General features: G+C 34.4%; 1 protein-coding gene across 1 annotated transcript in view; it reads right to left on the bottom strand.

Moving 5' to 3' along the window:
* LOC134855047 (uncharacterized) overlaps positions 1 to 23,455 on the bottom strand; it is a gene marked incomplete in the record, with an annotated part of 110,863 nt that overhangs the window by 17,898 nt on the left and 69,510 nt on the right. The window contains 6 exon segments of the mRNA XM_063871426.1: positions 9,115 to 9,225; positions 9,552 to 9,739; positions 9,969 to 10,200; positions 10,853 to 10,949; positions 11,515 to 11,593; positions 13,542 to 13,668. Coding sequence (XP_063727496.1) covers positions 9,115 to 9,225; positions 9,552 to 9,739; positions 9,969 to 10,200; positions 10,853 to 10,949; positions 11,515 to 11,593; positions 13,542 to 13,668 — 834 coding nt within the window.

Below are 23,455 nucleotides of genomic sequence, written 5' to 3' on the forward strand. Positions count from 1 at the left end.
TGAAAACAATTGATTGCGGAATGAGCTTTTTAGATTTAAGTAACAAGTTTAGTTGACGTCAATGCCATAATGCGACTTTCGGCTTCTCATATTTACGTTTTTTAAAGTAATGTGTACTCTGTTTTATTATTTAAGAAGCTAATTTAATAGCATAAAAATAGTTTCAAGGCAAGTTAAGATCTGTGATTTTGAGTACCGTGTATTGTGAGTACTGCATTCTAGTTTATGCTTTAAGAAACTCAAGTAGTCGATTGGAAGGCAGTTTTAAAACCTCCCGGGTTGACCGCCATTTACAAAAAATGCTCGTCATACAATTTATTTTCATACAATAAAATTTCTTATCATACATTTCCATACCTTGACTGTATGAAAAAATGCTTATCATACAGATTTCATTTATGAAATTGCATGGTAAGCTCTTATTTTTACATGGCTAGAAAAATTTTCGGAAGTAAAATTACCAAGTTTCTCTAATTGCGTGCTATGCTTTGTGAGCCAAGTTCTAGTTGCATTTAAGGGTACGGGAGAAGAAGAATTATTCTTGTTTGTTTTGATAATTTTTTAAATCTTTGAACGATCTATAAAAAGTTAAAGCCCACGACAGTGTACCCTATCTACCCTATTATACTATTCATCTTTTTAAGGAAATTTCCATTTTACCCTTCGGTTTTGCAACCATACTGTGCGGGTAGTGTCAAGACGCAGCCAATAGTTCCTGTGAACAAAGACAGGAATGACCTCGTAGGAATTCTGCCCTTTTGGTTATAGGCTTCAATAAATTCTCAATTCTCATGGAGACTTGAAATTGACATTTTAAAAAAATTGTCTGGAGGTCGTTAAACCCCGGCGAGGTATTGCTAGCACTTGGAACTTTCGGGGACTAGACCTCTGTAAAACCAAAAAAACCAGCAAGTAGCAAAAAGTCCACTCGCAGGAACAAAACCCGGATTGACTTCCTTTAAAAATTCTTATTACAAAACTTCCTGAACAAAAAATGCTTGTCATTCAGTTCCATTAATTATTTGTATACAAAAAAAAACTGATTTTTAAACCTTTTTTCTACAACATAAAAAATTGATTAAAAAAATTGAAAAAACCCTGTGGCTCCTTGAAGTCAGCAGAAGAGTTCAACGATGAAGAATCTTTTTTTAAGAAAAACTTACCATTCACTTTCCATGCATGGAAATTGCATGATTGAGGACTAGGTTAAATTCATTGTTGAAAATGAGGTTCCAGCCTCTTAAGTACACTTTTATTCACGGGTTTTTTTCTCTCTATGTAAAGAATTAAAACGTCGATTTTGCATCATTGTAATTTCCATAATTTGAAATACAATTTCCATTACTTGACATCTTTTAATTACACAGTTTTCAATTATGAAAAATTGCTTGTCATACAAATTTCATGGATGAGAATGTGTTTATCCTAGAGATTTTTTGCATTTTTCTTGTATGATCATAAAAACTTGTGTGAAATTTATGACTACAATTTTTTACGTTAGAATTGTACGATAGAAAGTTTGGATCATTTCGGGAACATATTCTCTAGGGTAGATGTAGATGTGTAGTGAAAAGATCGTAAAAAGTTAACACCTAGTAGAGTATAGTGCTTTCAATTGGGGTAAAACTGATACCATCACCAATGAAGCGCGCTCAAAATCACGGGTAAATTTTTCACAGGGGAATCGAAACAGAGGTTCGGCGGCTCTGGAGTGTTTAATAACGCCGAAGTACAACAAAGCCCGAATCTTGAAAAAAAAATTTATGAAAACTTTGTTAATTGCTGTAGCAAAATTTTTTTTTTCAAAAAAGGACGCTTGTTTTGTTTAGGAGTTTAGTTTTTTTCGTATTGATTCCAGTAACAATTACAGGAGTTTTTTCGTTTCTCGTGCCATTCTAACTTAATGTTAATAGCTTTTGTTCTTTTTCTTAAGTTCTTGTACAACTTTATTCAAAAAAAAAATCGGCACTCTTGAATTTCGGCACTACTGGACTGAGCCAGCGGCTCTAATGTCTATTTGGTTGTGGTTGCTTATTCATTCGAAAGTTCATACGAGCTGAGAAGTTTTTTTCAAAGCCGATCCTAACTATATTCTGGAATGGTTCAATTGAAAACAACATTCCAGAACGACAATGGCAAATTATACATTTTTTTACTCGCCACAGTGCGCAAAATGCACTCGGTATTACTCCTCTGAATCAAGCGATAGCTATCTCTGAATAATTGTTTATCGGGAGTATTTTGTATCAAGAATTGACAAAAAAAAACCATTCCGTCCCTAGCAAACTATGGTCCTAAAAATGTGTAATTCAAAATTGGATTTGGAAAAATGAAGGCTCCTTAAGATACTGTTTCAAGGAAACTTGTGTCTCAAAAGGCCTCTATTCAAATGTACATGAGAAAATCTGAAACCTCTTCCGCCTACGATATTCAATTTTTCCGACCTTTTGAAAGAACGCGAAATAAAACATCTTTAGAAATAAAAATGCTTCTTAAAGTTTAAAATAACGCAAATCTTGATAACTCTTCACTAAAAGTAAGAAAGTCGACTTTTAGTCAACACCCCTACTAATGATTGAGTTCGTGATGTTTTAGAAAGTGCTCGGTAACAAGATAATTTGGTCCGCTGCTTGTATTACCTCAAATGAAACGTGAACTTCATTCCGTTGAAAAGTTAAAGAACTTGAAAAGAGAAATTTTTTCGAAATTTCCTTTTTTCTGAATCATTTTTTAGATAGCAACCCTGATTGACTTCCATAGACCAAAAAAAGAACAGATAAAAAAGTCTATGAAAAAATTCTGATCATACAAATTTTCTCTATTTTGATGAAATGAGATCATCGAAACTTCAAAAAAAAGTTTCTGGATTTGGCACAAACGTCGATGTATCGCAGTAGCTGATTTAGTAGGGGGTGCGGTCGCTCTTCCTCAGGGATTCGACCTCCTGCCGACCCATAGGGTCCCCCTTTGTACTATTTTGAGATATCCTTTTTTGGCTGACGGACCCTAAAATTTTTTTGAAGGCACCTTCGGCGCCACTATATACTAATTTTAAGGGGGGGAGGAGCGCACGCTTAAAAAACGCTATTTTTTGGTCAACATTTTTCAAAAAAATCTAAAAACCTTTTTAACCTATTTTTTAGGTTAAAATTTGGCCAAACCGTTGTCTTTTAGTACTCTTTGGGAAAGCTCAAAAAATTAATTTGGTCGACCTAAAAAAAAGATTGAGAAAATTTTCAATTTTTTTTTTCGAAAATCCGCACCCCCCTCCCTCGAGAAACTCCTAGATCCGCGCCTGATGTATCGTCATAAAAATTTTGCGATTCAAAAATGCAATTGATACAATTTGCATATATGGAAAATGCATGAATAGCATTTTTTTTATAGCGACAACAATACTTTTTTGGGGTAGTTTGTGAATTGCCCCAAAGAAGTTATTAATTATATTTAACCGCAAAACAATATTTCTACTGTAAGGTATCATTTTTCAAGAAACTTTTTTTAGGTATATAACATAGTCCTGGATGCACGAAAAATGGATTTCTTCACGTTTCACTGAATAATTTCAAAGCCTTGATCAATGCGTGATTAATTAAAAATCAAATTAAATAAAAATTTTGCCACATATCATATTCTGAATTCTTTCTTTATATCATTTGTGTAAGAATAGTCTAAGACATTTCAAGTCGTTTCCTAGCTCTTTTGTTTTCTGATACAAACGCAACCCAAACATTTTGAGAACAGATTAAATAGAAAAAAAAGTCAAATAATTTGATTTAAGGAAAAATTTCCATTATATGAAAACATACCATTTCCATATATGAAAAATCACTAGACTTTTATGCATTTTTTTGTACTTATGGAATTGCATGAAAAGTGTATCATTAGCAATTTTCCATAAATAAAAATTGTATGACTACCGTTTTTGTCAACCCGGATTTCAATAGATTTTCTGAACACCTTTTGAATTGAGGATCAACCTTTCAATTTCTCCCCTTAGCTGGCCTACCGTAGAAGGTCCACTCCAAGCATGTTTTAATTCTGAAAATTAACTCTGTATAAAATATGCATTTCATACACACGCGCAAAAATTTTTTATCTTTTGAAAATCTCATTCATTTTGTATTTTGATCGGCTACAAAGCAGTTAACCCCAATTTTCTAATATAATTTGATAATGAAACCTGATATGTAGGTAACATAACATTCTCTACAAGGTTATTGCGTGAAAAAAATGTAATTTCTTCGCGTTATAACAATTGGGGGAATGGCACTGTTCATCCTGAATTAAAACCTAACTAGCAAGCCTACCTCCAATAATCAAATGGCTCGCAAAAAATTAGTTATTGTTCTAATCAAGCTATCCAAGTAATCAAACTTTGAGTCTTTTCAGGTTTAGCCATATCGCAAATCGGTTTGAAAAATTTAAGGCTTCATAGAACGAATCGGTTCCCGAAAAATTGACGTTTTTTAAGCCAGCTAGTCCAGCTATGAGACTTTGAAAAATTCTCTATGAAGAAACTCGGATGGCGAAACTTCATTTTTCTAAGAAGCTATTCAAACGATGAAACATTGAAATATTTCAAATTGTTCTATAGAGCGAATCAGTCGGCGAAAAGTTAGGTTTCTCTTAGTAAGCTATTTCAAAACGTTCCACAGAGAAAACAGGATTGCAACCGATTCAAGTTTTTCTACGCAAGCTATTGAGCGAAGATTTTGAATGTTTCAACTTTTTTTCATGCAGCAAATTGGCCGGCAAAAAAAGAACCTTTGTAGTTTTTGAATTTTTTCAGTATGAATTGAATGTCGAAAGTTTTCTATTTGGGCCATTGAAGTGACGAATCTGAATAATTTTAGTTGTTTCATAAAGGTTATCTGACAGCATAAAATTGCAGTTTTTTATATTGCAGCCATTCAGCCGATGAAACACTTTTTGCTTTTTTCATAAACCAAATCAGTTTTCAAAAAATTCATTTTTCTAAGCAAATTGAATGGCCAAAATTTGTTTTATAATTTAAAGCCATTTAAGCGACAAAAATTTGAATAGTTTTAAATTATTTCATTCAACGAATCGATCCGCGAATAATCAAATTTTTATTAAAACTAAAATTTTAAAGACTGATTGGCTTCGCGAAAAATTATAAAACTTTTCTAAGCAAGCTAAGAAAGTGAAACAATTCAATTTGTTTGTTAGAGCTAATCAATTTGAAAAAAAACTGAAGTAAAAATTTCATAAAGCAATCAGTGAGCAAAAAGTTTTCTTAAGCTATTCAAGCTCTGATTTTTTTCCAAGTTATCTTATGAAAGCAATCGAATAGCGAAAAAAAGTGAATTTTGTTTATTGCACCATTCAACCAATAAAACTTTGCAATACTTGAAAAACAAAGTATTTCCATAGACCAAATTGGAAAATTTCCAAACTTTCTAAGCAAGCTATTCAAGCTACGAATCTTTGTAACAAACGAAGACAAATCGAATAACGAAAAATTAAAATTTTCTGCTGAAGCCATCGAACCAATAAAACTTCAAAATACTTGAAATTTTTTCATAAAGTTAACTTTAAGATTTTTTTTGGAGCCGATCAAGCGATGGAACGAAGAAATGATTCATAGATCAAAGTGATTAGCAAAAAAAAATTTTGCTTTGCTAGCTACTTGGCTTAAGCTTTGAAAGGCTTCAACTTATTTCTTAGACCGAATCGGTTCGCCGAAAGCTTATGTTTTTTTTGAGCAAGCTATTCAAGCTATGAAATTTCACCAGCTATTTCATCATCTGTTTCCATTTTTCCAACAAAATTAGGTTTTACTAAGCAAGCTATTCGGGCTATCAAACTTTTCTATTAAACTCGTAGATTAAATCGAAGCATAAAAAAATTGAACTTTTCTAAGCTAGCTATTCAAGCTATGAAACTTTGAATTGTTTCAAATAATTTTATAAACAAATTAAATTGCGAAATGTTCAGTTTTTAAAAACTGAATTAGTTTCAAAAACTGAATTAGTTTCCTAATATTAGTTTCAAAAACTTTTTATGCAGAGAATCGGATAGCGAAAACATGAAGTTTTTCTTTTTCATTCACTCAATATATAAAAAATTTCGAGTTATTTCAAAGAACTATTCGGTTTTTGAAAACTTAATGTTTTTAAGCTAATCAAGCTATGAAACTGAAAGGTTTCAAGTTTTTTTAGGAATCAAGTCATTTTAAGAATCAAGTCAGAAACAAGTTTTTCTAAGCAATTTATTTAAGCCATGAAACTTTGAAATATTTCATAGTGTTTCTTAGATCTAATCGTTATGCGAAAAGTGAATTTCCTCTAGTATTCAAGCAAGGCAACTTTTGAAAATTTTCAGATCATTGCGAAGAGCCAATCAATTGGCAAAAAATAAGGTTTTTTTTAGCAGCTATTTAATTTATGAAACTTCAAAATAACTCAATTTATTTCATGAAGTTAATCGGATAGCATAACACTTACATTTTACTGCAGCAAGTTATTGAAGCTATAAACAATTGAAATATTTCGAGATGTTTAGACAGAAACTTTTTGCAAAATTATAAGTTTTCTAAGCAAGCTAATCGAGCGATGAAACTTTGGAATTCAATAAAATATTTCATAGAGCAAGGCAGTTCACCAAAAATTGAAGTTTTAATAAACCAAGTTATTGTAGCTATGAAAAAGTTTTTTTCCGAGTTCGTTTTTAGAAATTAGTTTTTCTAAAAAAAATCAAAGCGGTTTGATAGATCGAATCGTTACGGCAAAAGTTGAAGTTTTCCAAAGCCAGCTATTTAAGCTATGAAACATTGAAAAATTTCAAGTCTTTTCATAAAGTGAACCGGATGGCAAAATGAATAAGTGTTTCTAAGAAAGCTATTTTAGCAATGAAACTTTGACATTTTTATGATATTCAATGAAACGAATCGGTTCACGGAAAAAAATAATCAAGCTATTCAAGCTACAAAACTTTTTAAAAATTACTTCAAAGACAGATTAGGTTTGCGAACATTTTAAATTTTTCTAACTAAGCTTTTAAAGCTATGGAAATTTGAAATGTTTCAAGTTATTTCATAGACTGAATCAGTTCGCAAAATGCTTCAAATGTTCTGAGCAAGCTATTCATGCTATGAAAGTTTTCATGCTTTTGAAACTATGAATTCAATTTATTTCGGAGACCGAACCGGTTCGCGAAAAGTAAAAGTTTTTCTAGGCAAGCTATTCAAGCTTTGAAACTTTGAAATATTTCAGGGTATTCGGTGGAATAAATTGGTTCGCGAAAAGTTTAAAAGATTTCTAAGCAAGCTTTTAAAGCTATGAAATTTCACATTGTTTCAAGCTATTGCATAGACTGAAACGATTCGCGTAATGCATAAGTTTTTCTAAGCAAGATATTTAAGCTATGAAACGTTATTTCATGGACCAAATGATTTCGCAAAAAGTTTCTTTTTTAGCACGGAAATCAATTCGCGAAAAAAGTAAACTTTTTCTAGGCAAGCTATTAAAGCAATAAAATTTCGAAAAAATTCGCGTTGTTTCAAAGAGCGAATCAGTCGGCGAAAAGTTCAAGTTTTTCTTAGTAAGTTACGTTAGCCATTAAACTTTGAAACATTTTCAAGTTATTTCATAAACTGATTTGATTCGCAAAAATTCAAGTTTTTCTAAGCAAGCTATTCAAGCTATGAAACTTTGAAATATTTCAAGTTATTCCGTGGGCCGAATCGGTTCGAGAAAATTTTCAGTTTTTCTAAGCAAGCTTGTTTTTATGCTATGAAACGCTGAAATATTTCAGTTTCTTTCATGGACCGAATCGGTTCGCAAAAAATTCTTTCTTAGCATGAAAGTTGTTTTTTAGTGGATTCGTTTCAGACTGAAATGAATCTGTAAACACAAACTTTGGACAAAAATTAGACAGGTACTGTCTAGCCTAGAAGCTGGATCGAGTTCATCTTCCTCTGATGGTTGCTCTGAATAATTTTTAAACGTTGAACTCGATAGAAAAGTTAAAACGTTGCATCCATAGCGCATTAAGACTTTCATTTAATATATAAGATTTATGATTCATAAAATTTTCTAAGAACTGAAAACTAAGCACATTTAGATTTTTTTCATTCACAAGCAAACAAATTTTTCATCAGTCTAAAAAAAATCATTTTCAAACGGCTATGCAGATGAATTGCGCTTTTGTAAATACTTTTGCCTCAAACTCATTGCTTGCAGCAGCGAGTATTTTTAAACGTTTTTTTTTCTGTCTGAAAACAAAGATGAAATTAATCAATGCCCAAATTCCATAGATGTTTTATTTTCAACTTGCTCTGGATAGAAAAGGCCACTTTTTATCAGCAGTTTTTGTGAAGCAATAATTGGACATACTTTTCAAACGGCTTTAGTTTATACCCTTTTAAAAAGTATGCTTTTGTTATCGATCGACCATCATTTTCCCGCAAATTACCTGGAATTAGCATGGAAAAAGCTAGAGTTAGCATATCTATTGAATAAGCGCTTTGAGAGTTTTCTTTTTCAACATAGATATTAGTTTATCAGATTAGGAGCAGTTTCTGATTATATAATTCCTGGAATAACTTAAGCGGTAATTTGCATAAACCGTACCAAACATCAGTAACTACTAAAGAATTAATTCAAACTGTTTTGCATTAAATGAAGGTTATTGCTCTCAATTAACGGCATAGATTTTCAAAATCAACAAAATTTATGGATTTGCGATTAAGTTTCCGTAAAAATTTACTGCCAAATAATAACAAAAAAAGTTGGATTCGATAAACTACAATGTAATATATCAAAATAGGTCGAAGATTCTCCGCAAAAATTTGATTGACAAAATAATTGAAGTTTCTAACTTCGATTTATGATCTTAAACCAATTTTAGTTCTAGCCTTAAAAATATATGACCGATAGTTTATGTCAAAAAGATCAAAAAAATCGAAATAACAGAAAATGTCAATTGTCTGACAAAAAATGTGGTTAACGAAGTATGTCATATTTCGAGCGTTTTTTGAAACGACACTCTCCTATTTTGAAGATTTTAAAAGTTTCAAAGAGCTTGAGTATTCGAAGAAAGTGATTTTTTAAATTCGGCCTACTGAGCAGTTAAGTAGTTTGAACTGACCGCGGGAAGTGCGAAGAAGGATATGGCGAACACGCTGAATATGGAGGCTACCACTTTGCCCATCCAAGTCTGTGGGACGATGTCCCCGTAGCCGATCGTAGTCACTGTTGTCTAAAGCAGAAACACAATGATGATCATTAGCAGCGAAAAAATTTAAAAGAGCAATCCTCCCCCCTATTCCCTTGTTCAATTGAAATAGATATTAAGTACCATTTAAGTACCAAACTTTGAAAAAGCAACCCCCCAAAAAAATCCCTTGTTCTACTCAGATTTTAAGCACCGTAAGGGGAAGGTTTGAACAAGATCCGATCAACCGGCAGACGACTTTTAAACATAATTAAAATATTAAAATGCTTTTGTTTAAATTTGTACAAAGATAAACTGGCTAGTTCAGATGAAAATCATTATAAAAAAATGAATAAATAAACAAAACTCACAATTCCCCACCACAGAGCATCGGCGTAGTTCCCGAATGCACTCGCCCCCTCCTCTTTTCTTCCTCCTCTCCTAGGAGGAGGGGCGAAATGAGACCCCCGACTAGAAGTCGAAGCACATGAGCAACCTCCCCCGTCTCCGTCTCCTTCTCCTGTTTCCGATGATCCAGTCGCACTTGTTTCGTCACCATCTGGTATTTTTTCGAATAAAAAAAAATGAAAAAGCGAAAAAAAAATCTTTTTCATCGAAATGACAAAGGAAAATTTTTTGAAAAAACTTTAACAGTCAATGGCCAATACAACTTTTTTTTGTTCAATAGAATGAGAATTGTTCTGCTTTTTCCACAAAACAAGTTTCAAACTGGGAAAAATTCCCTCTGTACATGAAAAATGGAAGTCTTCAAAACTGAAAATGCCTACCTTTTTCAGCACTCCTTCTGCTTAACCCATTAGGAGGGAACAGAGTAGACCACACCCCTGGATCCGGAGGTCTGTTCGATGACTCAGACTTTGAGGAGTCTAACACTAAGAAGTTGGCTGAAGTTGACGACGAAGATTGTGAAGATGATCCGGCGTTGAATTCGAACAGGTAGACCAAGTAAGATGCGAAAATGAGACAGAGAAAGCCAATGTAGAGAGTGGTGATGAGTTCCTGGAAAACATTTGACAAGAGATCAAAAACCCAAATTGTTCAAAATAAATACACATATCTTGTTCCCGTCATTTTTTCAAACAAGAATTGAACTAGAAAAGAGTTTTATAGATCCGCAGTTTTTGAGCGCTATCGGTGGCAAAGTTATTTTAGAGATTTTTCAGGGTTCGTTCGGAAGATAAAAATTCCATGCAATTAACGGTGAGGCCTGATAGTTTTCCTAGATTTTCTGCGAATCGCAAACAAAAACAAAAAATTTAACAAAAGGGCGACACGTTGGGCGGCGAAGAGGTCAAACTCCTGGGGGACACATCCGCCTCCTTTTCCCACCCTTAATTCGCCCAAAATTCGTATCCCTTGAAGATCATCATTGAATCTGTGAAAATACTTTTTTGTTCAATTTCCTCAATTAATTTGCAAAAAGGCAAAAAGTGGTCTTGACTTCTTAAAAAAGCTGTCAATCAATTTGCTATTATAAGTAACAAAATGAGTGGAGTGAAAACGTGACATAATGTGTGACATAATGAGTGACATTATGCGTGAATGTATGCCAGAATGAATGGCATAATGTGTGAATGTGTGACATAATGTGTGACATAATGCGTTCATGTGTGACACAATTAGTGATGTAATGTGTGACATAACAAGTGACCTGTCTATGGATGTACACTACTGAGCTGAGGAGTCTCCAGGAGCCCCCCTTTCTGTCCACATGCAACATCCGCAACATCTGCAGGAATCGGATACCCCTAGGAGAGAGAAGGGTCAAAATCAATGACAATAGTTAAATCCGATGACCTATTATGGATAAAAGGTCAAAGTTAGGCTCTTTTTCCTCTTCAATCCCCCACTCATCTATAGTGTTTTAGAAGTAACTTTTCTGTTCACATTATCCGATTGTTGCAAAAATTGGCATGCGGACTAATTAGACCACAACAAACATATTTGATTTTGATACATAACCCTGTAAAAATCTTCGTTACTTTATAAAAATGACAATTATGTTAGACGACGGCAAGAACCCAAAGTTAAATAGATCACTGTTCACCAAAAAATAAGCAAAAAAAACGTTTTTTTTTGTTTTTTTGACAACATCAATAACTGCAAATAAGTAAAATACTGAACGCTGATAAATTTATCAGGTAATACTTATTTATACTCGATCACGATTTTTTTTTTAAACAACTTGAATTTAAATAGAAGTTTATTTTCTATTAAATCTTGAAGTTTATTTTCTATTAATACTTTGAAAGAAACTTTAATAACTCGATCATAAAACACTATGTTTACTATGTTTACTTGTGTAAAAGTTACCTGATGGTGGCTCCTGCGAATATTCTGCTGTCTGAGTCAGAGAGAAGGGCCACAATTGAAGCCAAGATCACAAACAAATCTGCAAACAGAACCCAAAAAAACATAACTCAAAATGTGAACTTATTTAAAATTAAAAACAATTAAATTATCAGAAATGACCTATAAACTCGGCTATATCTGAAAGAAATGTTTTTTTTTAATTATGAAACCAGGCGCGGATCTAGGATTTTCTCGAGGGGACAGATTTTCAAAAAAAAAATTGAAAATTTTGTCGACCTTTTTTTTAGGTCGACCAAATTTTTCGGAGCTCTCCCAGTTCTCTATAACCCAATTTGACCAAATTTTCTGCGCCACTCAAATTGTTCATTTTACTTATATGAACCTTTTTAAGACGAGTAATTAACCTAATTTCACAAAACTTTATCTATACAGAAAATGTTTCTAAGACATTTGGTAACAGCTTCATGCTGATTAACAGTTGCCCGGGTTGACCTCCATAGAAAAAAAATGCTTATCATACAATTCCATGCAAACAAATCCTTATCAAACAATTCCGTGCATGGGTGATATGGAAAAAATGTTTATCATAGGATTTCCATTTATGAAAATTGTATAATAAGCATTTTTTTCATTGAATTTTTTTTTTCAGAAAAACCTTCAAAAAGAATTTTTATGTAAGTTTAAATGAGTTTGATTCGTTTTCTGGTTAACTTAGATCAAGTTGGCCCATTTTTTTCATTTTTTTGAGAAAAAAAACGTTTATCATACGATTTCCATTTTATGAAAATGGTATGATAATCATTTTTTCGATAAACAAGCTTTAGCCGCGACACAAAAAATTTTCCAAGTAATTGTGAAAATTTGCCCCACATTTTTTTTGTTTTTTTTTCAACCAACAAACGTTTTTCGAAAAAAATTTTGCCTGCAAAATTTAATTTTTTGTGTGCATAACGTAGTCCTGGATACGATAATATTGGCCTTTTTTTCTTTTTACTTCAAAACTTTTTTTCAAAAACGCTGGCTTTTTTATATTGGCTTTTTTTCTTTGTACTTCGAAATTTTTTTTTTCAAAAATTTCCTATTTCTTTTGTATGGCGTGTTTATGTATGCCCTGATCAATGTCTGATAATTTGAAATTTCAAAAAATTAAAATAATCATCATCGAAAAATTTGTTATATTATTTGTGAAAGACAGCTCGAAGACAATTCAGGGCGTTTTCTATGCATTGCAAAAGCAAGACCTTTGTCCAACCTTTGGTGCTTTGAGTAACCAAAGTCTTTGTCATTTGGGTTCGGTTGCAAACAGAACCCAAATTGTTTCAGAAAATAAAATTAGAAACAAAAAACAACTTTTTGGTTTAAGGCAAAAACACCTATCATACAATTCCATTTAATGGCAAAAATGGCTATCATACAATCCCATTGTATGGAAAAAATGTTTATCATGTGATTTTCATACGATTTTTTTATTCTATGGAACTGAATGGAATCGTATGATAAACATTTTTTCCATAGTATGGAATTGTATGATAAGCATTTTTTGTCAACCCGGGTGAAAACTCTGATTGGTATTTCTTATTGGCTTTTTTTTCACATTTTCACATTTTAAAACTTTTACATTGGTTTTTTCCACATTTTCAAGGGTAGAATCTCAGTGGGCATTGATAATACCCTTTGTCTTTGCTATCCTTAGTTTTGGTGCTTTTTCTAATCAATTTTTAGTTTGGATAAGTTTGATAGGATAATTGATTTTGGATAAGTAAATAAATTCTTTCTCTCTTTCTTTATTTCTTTCTTTCTTTCTTCTTTCTTTCTTTCTTTCTTTCTTTCTTTCTGTCTTTCTTTCTTAAGTGAAGGGGGGCGGTTTGGTACAAGATACAAATTGACATATGCATAACTGTTGAATTAGTTTTTTATAGGGGTCGATATTCTTTACTAGGTACCATAGGGGGAGCGGCGAAATGGTTAAGTAGGCCTCTTTCTTTCTTCCTTTCCCCTCCCCGATTTATAACTTAGCTGGAACTGACCGATGAATGCGACTGGTTTCCTGGCGAATCTGAATCTGCCTTTGAACCCCCTGTACTTCACTCTACACCCTGCAGACCACACTCGGATGAAGTACTCCGTGGCGAAAAAGAGCAGCAGAAAGATCTCCTAGTAAACAAACACAAAACAAACCAGATCAAAAAAAAGGGGTGGACTTAGTAGGGGGGATGGGGACGAGGACGGGGACGGACTCTCCTTAACTCAGAGTCCCCCCTTTGGTACTACTATGGCACCAACTTTTTCATGATGAAATAATCAAAATAATCCTAATAATAATTGAGGATTCTGCGAATCGCAGAAAATCTATGAAAGGCTATCAATCAGGCCTGTCTATGCATAGTGGGTTTCAATTATTGTCCCAAGTTTTGAAAGTCGGAACAACAAGCAATCTGTCTTTTTAAACATGCAATCTCCCTTTTGTCTATGCATAGTCAGTTTTCATTGCTGTCCCACGTACTAGACTGAATTAGTTTCTCAATGCATATTTTTGAGCTCATATTAAGTTCATATTTTTGATTACGTATATTTGAGCTCACGACACTAAAACTTTTTGAATAATGCAAAACATTTGACAACAATTACTGGTTAAAAAGTCAAAATTGGTCCGGAGAAAAGCCCACGCCGTGCACAAATATTCCAACCCTCTCTTTGGAAAAATCTACCTTTTATCTATACATAGTCTGTTTATATTGCGTCTCCACATTCCAGACTGCGATAATTTGTCAATGCTACACAATAATTTACCAAAAAGTAGGATCACACAGAATTTTAGTGGAGGCCAAATTAAAGGCAACATCTGTGACTTCAAAAAAAATTGCTCAAGTTGAATTTTAAACCACTCTAGCTTTATAAAAACTAGTCACAGAGGAATTATTGTGTTAAATTTGAGCTCAAGACATTAATAATTTTCGAAACATTCTTAAAAAATGTCAAAAAGTGCTCAATTGCCGGAGAAAAAACCAAACCGATCACAAATATTCCATCACTTTTTCGAAAGTCGGAACAAGTAATCTGCCTTTTTAAAGAAATAATCTGCCTTTTATCTATGCATAGTTTGTTTCTATTGCGTCTCCACATTCCAGACTGAGATAATTTGTCAATGCTACACAATAATTTACCAAAAAGTAGGATCACACAGAATTTTAGTGGCGGCCAAATTAAAGGCAATATCTGTGACTTAAACAAAAATTGCTCAAGTTGAATTTTAAACCACTCTAGCTTTATAAAAACTAGTCACAGAAGAATTATCGTGTTAAACTTGAGCTCAAGACACTAATACTTTTCGAAAAGTTCTTAAAAAATGTCAAAAAGTGCTCAATTGCCGGAGAAAAAAAAACAAAACGATCACAAATATTCCATCACTTTTTTCGAAAGTCGGAACAAGTAATCTGCCTTTTTTTTTTAAATAATCTGCCTGTTATCTATGCATAGACTGTTTCTTTTGCTTCCTCAAATTCCAGACGAATTGTTTTCCCAATGCTCTATAATGCGTTGGCAAAAGAACTAAAGTGAATGCTAAACTAATAGCAATATCTGTGACTTTCTGGAATTTTGCTCAAAAATTGAGTTGGAGACTTTTTTTCAGTTTTAAGGGACTGAAAAGTGTGAAAAATGATATTCGACTATACAAAGAGCAACATCAGCATTATTAATTTCGTTCAGATTCAAAGAATGAAAAATGTAAGGCGAACGTTTTGGTACCAACTATAAATCAGACAAGCAACCTGCGCAGAAACAAAAAGTGGTTTCTGCGATTCGCAGAATATAGAATTATGAGAGGCTAACCACCATCTCTAAGCACAGTCCGTTTCTCTTTTTTCACCACATTCCAGACTGAGATACTTTGTTGAGCGAAGCTCTTTTTACTCAATGTCAATTTTTCTGCGTGTAGAATTTTATTGTGTGTTGTGATTTGTTTTAGTGTCTTAAATGACCTTCGGTATTTAATTAATACCTGTTATCCACTTTAGATACGACCATTGGTCGATATGACAAAAGATCAGTTGTCCTTTTAACGTTCTTAATTCACATACTTCCTTTTAATAGTTTTAGTCTTTTAAGTTTATGTACAGCAATTGTACATAGGTAAGCAGAATTAGAATAGTTGAGTGTGAGAACTATTTACGACAAAAATGGTCTCGAAACAAAGAAACTCCTGAACTTAGGCATCGGCTGGGATATGATTGTAAATATGAACATACCAGTAGATTCAGCAAGCCCCGTAAGTTTTTCAAAATAGAATGTATTACTCGAAATTAAACTGAGATATCCGAACCTCAAAATACACCCCGTGGAGAAAAGGATAAAAGACTTATATCGCTGGGCATAGAAGTGACACAGAGGAAATGCCCCCAATCAATTTGCATGGTCAACCAACCTACACTCGAGCGTGAGTACAAAAACTTACCTTCTTTATCTGGCAAGATTTTTAACGAGTTCAAAGAACTATTCATTAGAGTGGGGAAAAAACCTAACGACCGAAAAGTAACTCATTTCCACTCACCTTTTAAACCAATATAATCCAAAGGGAGAAGAGTCCCGATTCACTTACTCGCTGGAGTGAACGAAGAATTAAAAAGAATGGAGACAGAAGGTCATATAATGAAATTAGAGAAATGCGACGAAGATTGCTTTATCAGCCCAATTGTAATTACTCGGAAAAAGGATACTTCGATCAAACTGGCAATAGACTCCAAATTATTGAACGATCAAATTTTTAAAAATAATTATCAAATGCCGAACATCCACGAACTTATAGACAACGTGGCTCTTCAAATTTCAAAGAAATCCAACGGGCGAGTTTGGTTTAGTAATCTAGCCCTGAAAAATGCGTATAGCCATCTCACACTATGCGAACAAACGAGTAAGCAGTGCAATATTAGTATAGTAGGCGGCAAAACTACCGGAACGTATCAATTTTTAACGGGATTTTACGGACTGGGGGACGTGCCAAATGAATTTCAACGGGTCATGGACTCACTGTTAAAAAATATCCCTTTCACAAATTGCTACATAGATACATAGACGACATCGTGGTAGCTTTGCGTAGATCCTTTGAAGAACACAAAGCAATAGTGTATAAAATCTTATCAATATCAGATAAGAACAATATGGCAGTTAAATGGGGGAAATGCGAATTTTTTAAAACAGATATCGAATGACTTGGCTTCAAAATTTCCGGCGACGGAGTAAAACCTTTGGTAGGAAAAGCTGACGCAATTAAAAACTTCCAACCCCCAAGAATAATTCCGAATTACGTTCGTTCTTCGGTTCGATAAACCAGTACGTAAAATTCGTCCTTAGCTTATCGACCCAAGGTTATCCCCTTCGTCCTCTCCTAAAAAAAATCCTTCTATAGCGTTTGAAAAGTTAAAAGCGGAAATCGTAAGTATCACAGAAAACAGTCACTTTGATATAAAAGAGAAGACAAGATTGAAAACAGATGCTTCACACAACGGACTAGGTGCGACTCTAGAACAATTACAGGGCGACCAGTGGAAAACAATCGCAATCGCATCTAGATTTTTGAATAACCATGAAATGAAGTATTCTACCAATGAATTAGAGTTGCTGGGAGTCGTATGGGCAACCGAACACTTTGGAAACTACCTGTATGGAATTGAATTTCAAATAGTAACAGACCATAAAGCATTACTATCAGCACTCTCAGCAAACCATGGGAATAAAACGATGCAAGGTCGATTGACCCGTTGGGTGAACAGGCTTTTACCATTCAATTTTAAAATATCGCATTTACCGGGAAAGGATATGGGTTTTACAGATCTTTTATCTAGACTTCCTTCGGGCAAAGCCCTCCCAATTTCTCACTATGACGATGAATTTGTAGTCGCTTCAATCGACAAAATTCAGAAAATTCTATTGAATAAACAACATTCTAAAATTGTTATTGTAACTACTGTAGATAGACCAGCGGTCGCTGTAAATACTAATTCTCGAGTTATTACAATCCCGTCAAGAAACAAAAATTCAAGCAACGTGACGTGATTGGTCAGAATCAGTTAAAACGCTCTTTAGCTTTATTTAATCTCAAAATTATTGCTGCTATCATATCTTGTATCGCTCGGTCGATAAAAATTTGTCATAACAATCATACTCGGACAAAAAATTGTACTTCAAATTGCCAACCTGTTGATAACTCGAAATTCAATCTTAAAATTATTACCTTTACGGACAAAGTCCTGTTACATTTTATATTAGAAAACAGACAATTTTTACCATCCTCCAAAAAAAACTAGAATTCCCAATAGATAAAGTTAATGAACTCCTACTGATCATCCCCGAAGAACACAAAATTGCTCTCAAATTCAGAGATGACCGACTTTCACCGAGACCACGCGAACCTCGTAAGAAGATACAAGGCGGACTTAAATCTACCGAATTCCCCGATTCGCCCTGAAAACCACTGTTCAAAGAAACTGCTGCAAATTATGACCGGGGAAGAGAAAGTGCTGTGGGACTTGATCGAGACGATAAAGACGAATCGACCAATGGGCATACACGGAGCTTACATGAAAATCTACGCCAAAGATCTAAGCGTTAAGGACGATTTGCTTTTCCTCGATAACAAATTCGTCTTTCCACCTACCATCAGGAGAATTTTCAATTTGATGCTCCATGAGACTCATCCAGGACAGTTTGGGATGAAATCACTAGCCGAATACTTGTGCTGGCCGCACATTTATCGAGAAATTTACCACCACGGGAGAGCGTGTAGTCAATGCTTAAAAGCTGGTAAGAACATTAAAGTTTTATTAGGGACTCATAATATTTCGAAACTTCCGACGTTGACATTCGCGAATGAAGAAATCAATCTGGACTTTGCGGGACCGTTAGACACGTTCTGGGATAACAAAAAATACATCCTTCTTTGCATTGACCGCTCTACAAAGTTCCCTTTGGCCAAAATCGTTAACCTCTACGAAAACACCTCTACGAAAAATGTAATTTCCTTCTTAAACGATTACTGTCATCTTCACGGGTTCCCAAGAAAAATCAGAGTCGACCATGGGTCATGCTTTTTATCCCATGATTTCAAAAACTTCTGCAAAAAATTCAACATTGAAATTATTTACTGCACAGTCGGCGATCACAGATCCAATGGGCTAGTGGAAAGATTAGTTTACACGATTAAATCGAAACTACTAGCAATGTCTTTCGAATTACCCAAGCCTTCAATAAACGAGTCGATTGAAAAAATTATTTGGAATTTGAGAATCTCGAAGCAATCTGCTATCGGCTGTACCCCATTTGAAAAACATTTTAATAGAGCAGCGAACACTAGGAGGAAAAACCTTATGTCCGATATTGACCATTTAGATAAAGGGAAAGCTATCATGTCCAAAGATCGGGCCACTAACTGGGAACTCCACGACAGGGCAGAAGATGGATATCTGGACGAGGAAAAGGACAGCATGTCAGACCCAGAAAGCAACCTGCCACTAGCTAGGACGGTCACTACAAATACAAACCCGGACGATAACAAACAAGCTTCAGAACCTCTCGCAAAAAGAAAAGCAGTCATGGGAGGTAATTTATATAGAAAGGTCTCTAACAGGAAACATAAGGATCCATATTTTAATCTAGTTAAGAAGGATTTTATTGACTCTTTAGAACACACCATAACCCTTGACAATCCTTCCCATCAAAAGAAAAATACTCCCTGGGCATAAAAAAAAATAATAGTTAATCAGACACCCAACGGTCATAAATTTCATACTCATTCGAGTTTAGCTGGAAAAAGGAAACTCTCACCACCGAAGAAAGCAGTATCGCCACCCTCTGGGCATTCGGGACAAGGCACCTCAGGAGCGATCACTAACAGAGCATGGACTGGTGCACCGACTGTGAGCGTGGCCACTCAAGATTCCTCTCAAATTTCTTCAGGTTCTTCATCCTCATTAAATCTAAACTCGTGGGACGGGATAATTGATTATTACTTCGACGATGTGAACAATAATAATATACCTCAGAGCCATCATCCCGAATCTTACCAGGGCTTAAGTGTTACAGGTACCGTCGACTCCCCACACTCGAGCTCAGAAAGGCCAGTAAACACCGACCTCCGGGGGATCGTTAACATCCCCGACTCAGCCGAAGCAGAAGGGTCTGAAGACAACAATAAATTTACGACAATCTAGACCACGCAGGAATGTGTCCCAATTCTACGGAAATCGCAGCTTTATCGACGTGGTCCTAGAAAAGATGACACAGGGGCGTCACCCTCATTATTTACTACCTCCCTTGGCATTCCCAGGGCAACTTTCACGGTCTCATCACCGTCTGATTTATTGACACCACTAGCGGAGGCCCCTCCCCGACAAACACTTATTGCGGAAACGACATTAACCTGGTCATGAAAGAATTCTCTCCCGCCGGTCAGACCAGTAAATGAAGCTCCAATGAAGTTCATCTTCAACAAAAATTCCTCAGGCTCACACTCAGCTTATCAGATCACAAAGGACTCTCCGCACGAGGTAGACAACTGCAGCGAAATTTCCTCGACTATCGATTCGGAAATGAGGGCTAAACTGGATGATTTTGACAACCAATTTAACTAACTCACGTATTAAATAAATTGAAAAAAATACAAACTTTACCCATACCTTACCTTCTGGTTTTATTAGTTATCTGTAGATACAATTGTACATGTTAATGTACATGTTGTGGATTACCGTTAGCTTAGTTTCAATTTAGTTAGTTGCTGGATTTTGTAAATTTGTAATTCTGTATATTCACCCTGTACATTGTACATTCTCTCTCATTTGTAGAGACTATTTTGCTTCTGTATGTTTACCTTCATGGCGCAATTCGTAAAATCTTGTTCATTCTCAAAGGGGGAAAAGGGTGTATATAGAGTTATGTAATTAGTATGCAGTTTTATTTTTTTCCCCGGTGGGAAATGTTGTGATTTGTTTTAGTATCTTAAATGACCTTCGGTATTTAATTAATACCTGTTATCCAATTTAGTTACGACCATTGGTCGATATGACAAAAGTTCAGTTGTCTTTTTAACGTTCTTAATTCACATACTTCCTTTTAATAGTTTTAGTCTTTTAAGTTTATGTACAGCAATTGTACATAGATATACAGAATTAGAATAGTTTATTATTGTGATACAACTATTGCGGCCGTAATCAGTCAAGCTGTGGTAAATTTGAAGCTAGATGTAGAGTGAGAGCTCGTCCTCACACAGTATTCTTGACATGGCAAGGGATTGATTACACGATCTGACTATCTCGAAGTGAACGCCTCACCACCGTGCTAAATGGTTACAGGGGGGATTTTCATTATCGAAGAATTTCAGCACCAGTGATTGCCAAAAATAGGGCTTATTGGTTATTTAGGTTCCTTGACATGATTTTTACAGGGTCAGATTAGTTGCTCGTATTGAGGTAAACAAGTTCAATCAGCTTCCTTGATCGAGAAAAAAACAAGACCAAAAAAAATAAATAGTTTTAGATTAAGTATAATACCTACTTGTAGGTTCTAGTGCATGTGCAGCAGGTGTCGCTACAAGAACACGATACTTGAACTTAAATACTCTGTTTCCCAAATTTTTGCGAATAGTCTGCTTTTCAGTATCATTTAGCGGCAGCATTTTGAATAAGATTTCTTAATTTTTTCAAAATGGTATTTGACACAAAACTACACTCAGTTTGATGGAAAGCGGGCTGGAGTTGACCATTTTTTAACCAAAGCTTTTGTAGAAGGGCCCTAAAATGATTTTTTTGAACAAAATCAAGTCGCAACTTCACGTCGAAAATTCCTGCTCAATCCAATGAGTGCAGGGGCGTATCTAGCATTTTCTCGAGGGGGGGGGGGGGGGTGGATTTTCAAAAGTTTTTTTTCGAGTTCTCCCAAAGCATTAAAGAGACCCTGTTTAGGCCGAAAATTCTGCGCCGCAGTCAAAATTTTTGAAAAACAGGCCAAAAAGGCGTTCTTAGGTACTTTTTGGAAAATTTTGATAAAAATCGCATTTTTTTTCGGCGCGCGCTCCCCAATCAAAATTAGTATATATTGGCGCCAAAGGCGCCTTTAGAAAATTTTTAGGGTCGGTCGGCCAAAAATCTATTTTTCAAAAATTACCAAAAAAAAAAGTACACTTTGGGTTGGCAGGGGGTCGAATCCCTGAGGGGAGAATTGGCCCCCCCGCCCCTCCCCCTAAATCCGCCCCTGAATGAGTGGACAATGATACAGGTTTTCGGCGTATTGAGAATAGACAAAATACACGCATTTTTAATAATTCACAAATAAATTGTTTTAAATATAATAAAGTTTTTGCTTAAGTCTTCCTTCATCAGTAGCCCTCATTCTCTCCAGTTATTATCATAATCCAGTATTTTTCGTACACCTTTCGAAATTAAGTAAAAATAATGCATTTGATCAAATTGTTGAACGAATTCATGCGGTCAAAAATAGATCCCATAAACCTACAAAGAACCCATGAAAAATAATGAAGAATTAAATGCTTGTACTCAGGGTGGTTTTTCTGTCATATTGCATTTTTTAAATTGACATTTTTTGAGGGGATTTTTGCACAATCTAGAAAAAAGCCTAATACTTTGAGCTCAAAAACTGAAAAACAAAATCCCAAATGTGGTTATCTTTTAAAAAAAAAACATTTTCAAATTTAAATCACAAATCACCTGCAATATGTGCTAAATTTTTCTTAACGCATAGTGTAAGCAGCAAATTAATCAACTCGTTAATCCCTCCAAACTGATTTGAGGCGATAAAAGACCTAAATAACGGATTACTGGACAATAAACGACACTAAAGGACATTGAAATTACTTGTGGGATAGAGTATCTTTTTTAATATAACGGCTCAACCAAAAACTTTTGCAGAAACATAAAATTTTAATCAAAACATTGATTTGTTTACAAAAAGCGAAGCTTGGGAAAAACGTTTAAACAGTAGTTCATATTGATTTTGCAACAAAAATTGTAGGCAACCTTCCCATGTACTTTTATGTCCATGTTCAGTATATATATTCAAGTCCGCTGCCAACAAAATCTACTTCTGCGAAAATATGAAATGTTAACTTGCAGAGAAAAGAAAAATTTTATTGCAGATCATTTCCACTTGTTTTCGAAAAGTTTCGTTTGACGAAATCTAACAAGGGTTTCAACTTTCCTAAGGAAATTAATGGAATATTTGTGCTTGAGGTGATTTTTTTTTCTTCAGACAAATTTCGACTTTTTAACTAGCCATTTTTATTGGAATTTTTTCATACCATTCAAAAAAAGTATTGTTTTCCTGAGCTTAAATTTGAAAAAAAGTTCACTTGGGATCTTTTTTTATAGAATAAAGGGGATTTAAAAAAATTTGCCAACTTAGGAAAATTAACGCGCGATGTATTTCGCGCTATTAACGGAGAATTAATCCGTCTTAGAAATTGTTCTAAATTGATTGAAGGAAGCTTAGCTGCCAAAATTGATTTGATACTAGGAGCAAAATTTATCACGTGTTTTTTATATGGCGTGTGGGGGGATGTTTTTTACATAAAAGAACTCAAATTAAAAAAACCATTTTACTTTTGTTACTTTTATTTTTTTCATGTTATTGCAGCTCCATAGACCTTATAAGGCAGTCGAAACATTCAAGGGTTAGCTCTGATACGATTAGTTTATTAGTTCATTATGTCGATCATTACAAAAAAAATGAAACAACCGTCTACAATTAAGTCTACCAAAAAGCAGTTCACTCTTTCTTATTTTCAGACTGCGTTTCCGCGTAAACAGTTTTTTAACACAGGAAAGAACTGCAAAGATGAAAATCCAAACAATAAGAAAAAAAACGAAAAAAAAATCCTTTCCATTTAAAGTAAGCTCTTGGATTAAGCATCGTTTTTAAGACGCGTTTCCATTGTAAC

Source organism: Symsagittifera roscoffensis, chromosome 10 (genome assembly GCF_963678635.1).
Source record: "Symsagittifera roscoffensis chromosome 10, txSymRosc1.1, whole genome shotgun sequence".
Taxonomy (NCBI): domain Eukaryota; kingdom Metazoa; phylum Xenacoelomorpha; order Acoela; family Convolutidae; genus Symsagittifera; species Symsagittifera roscoffensis.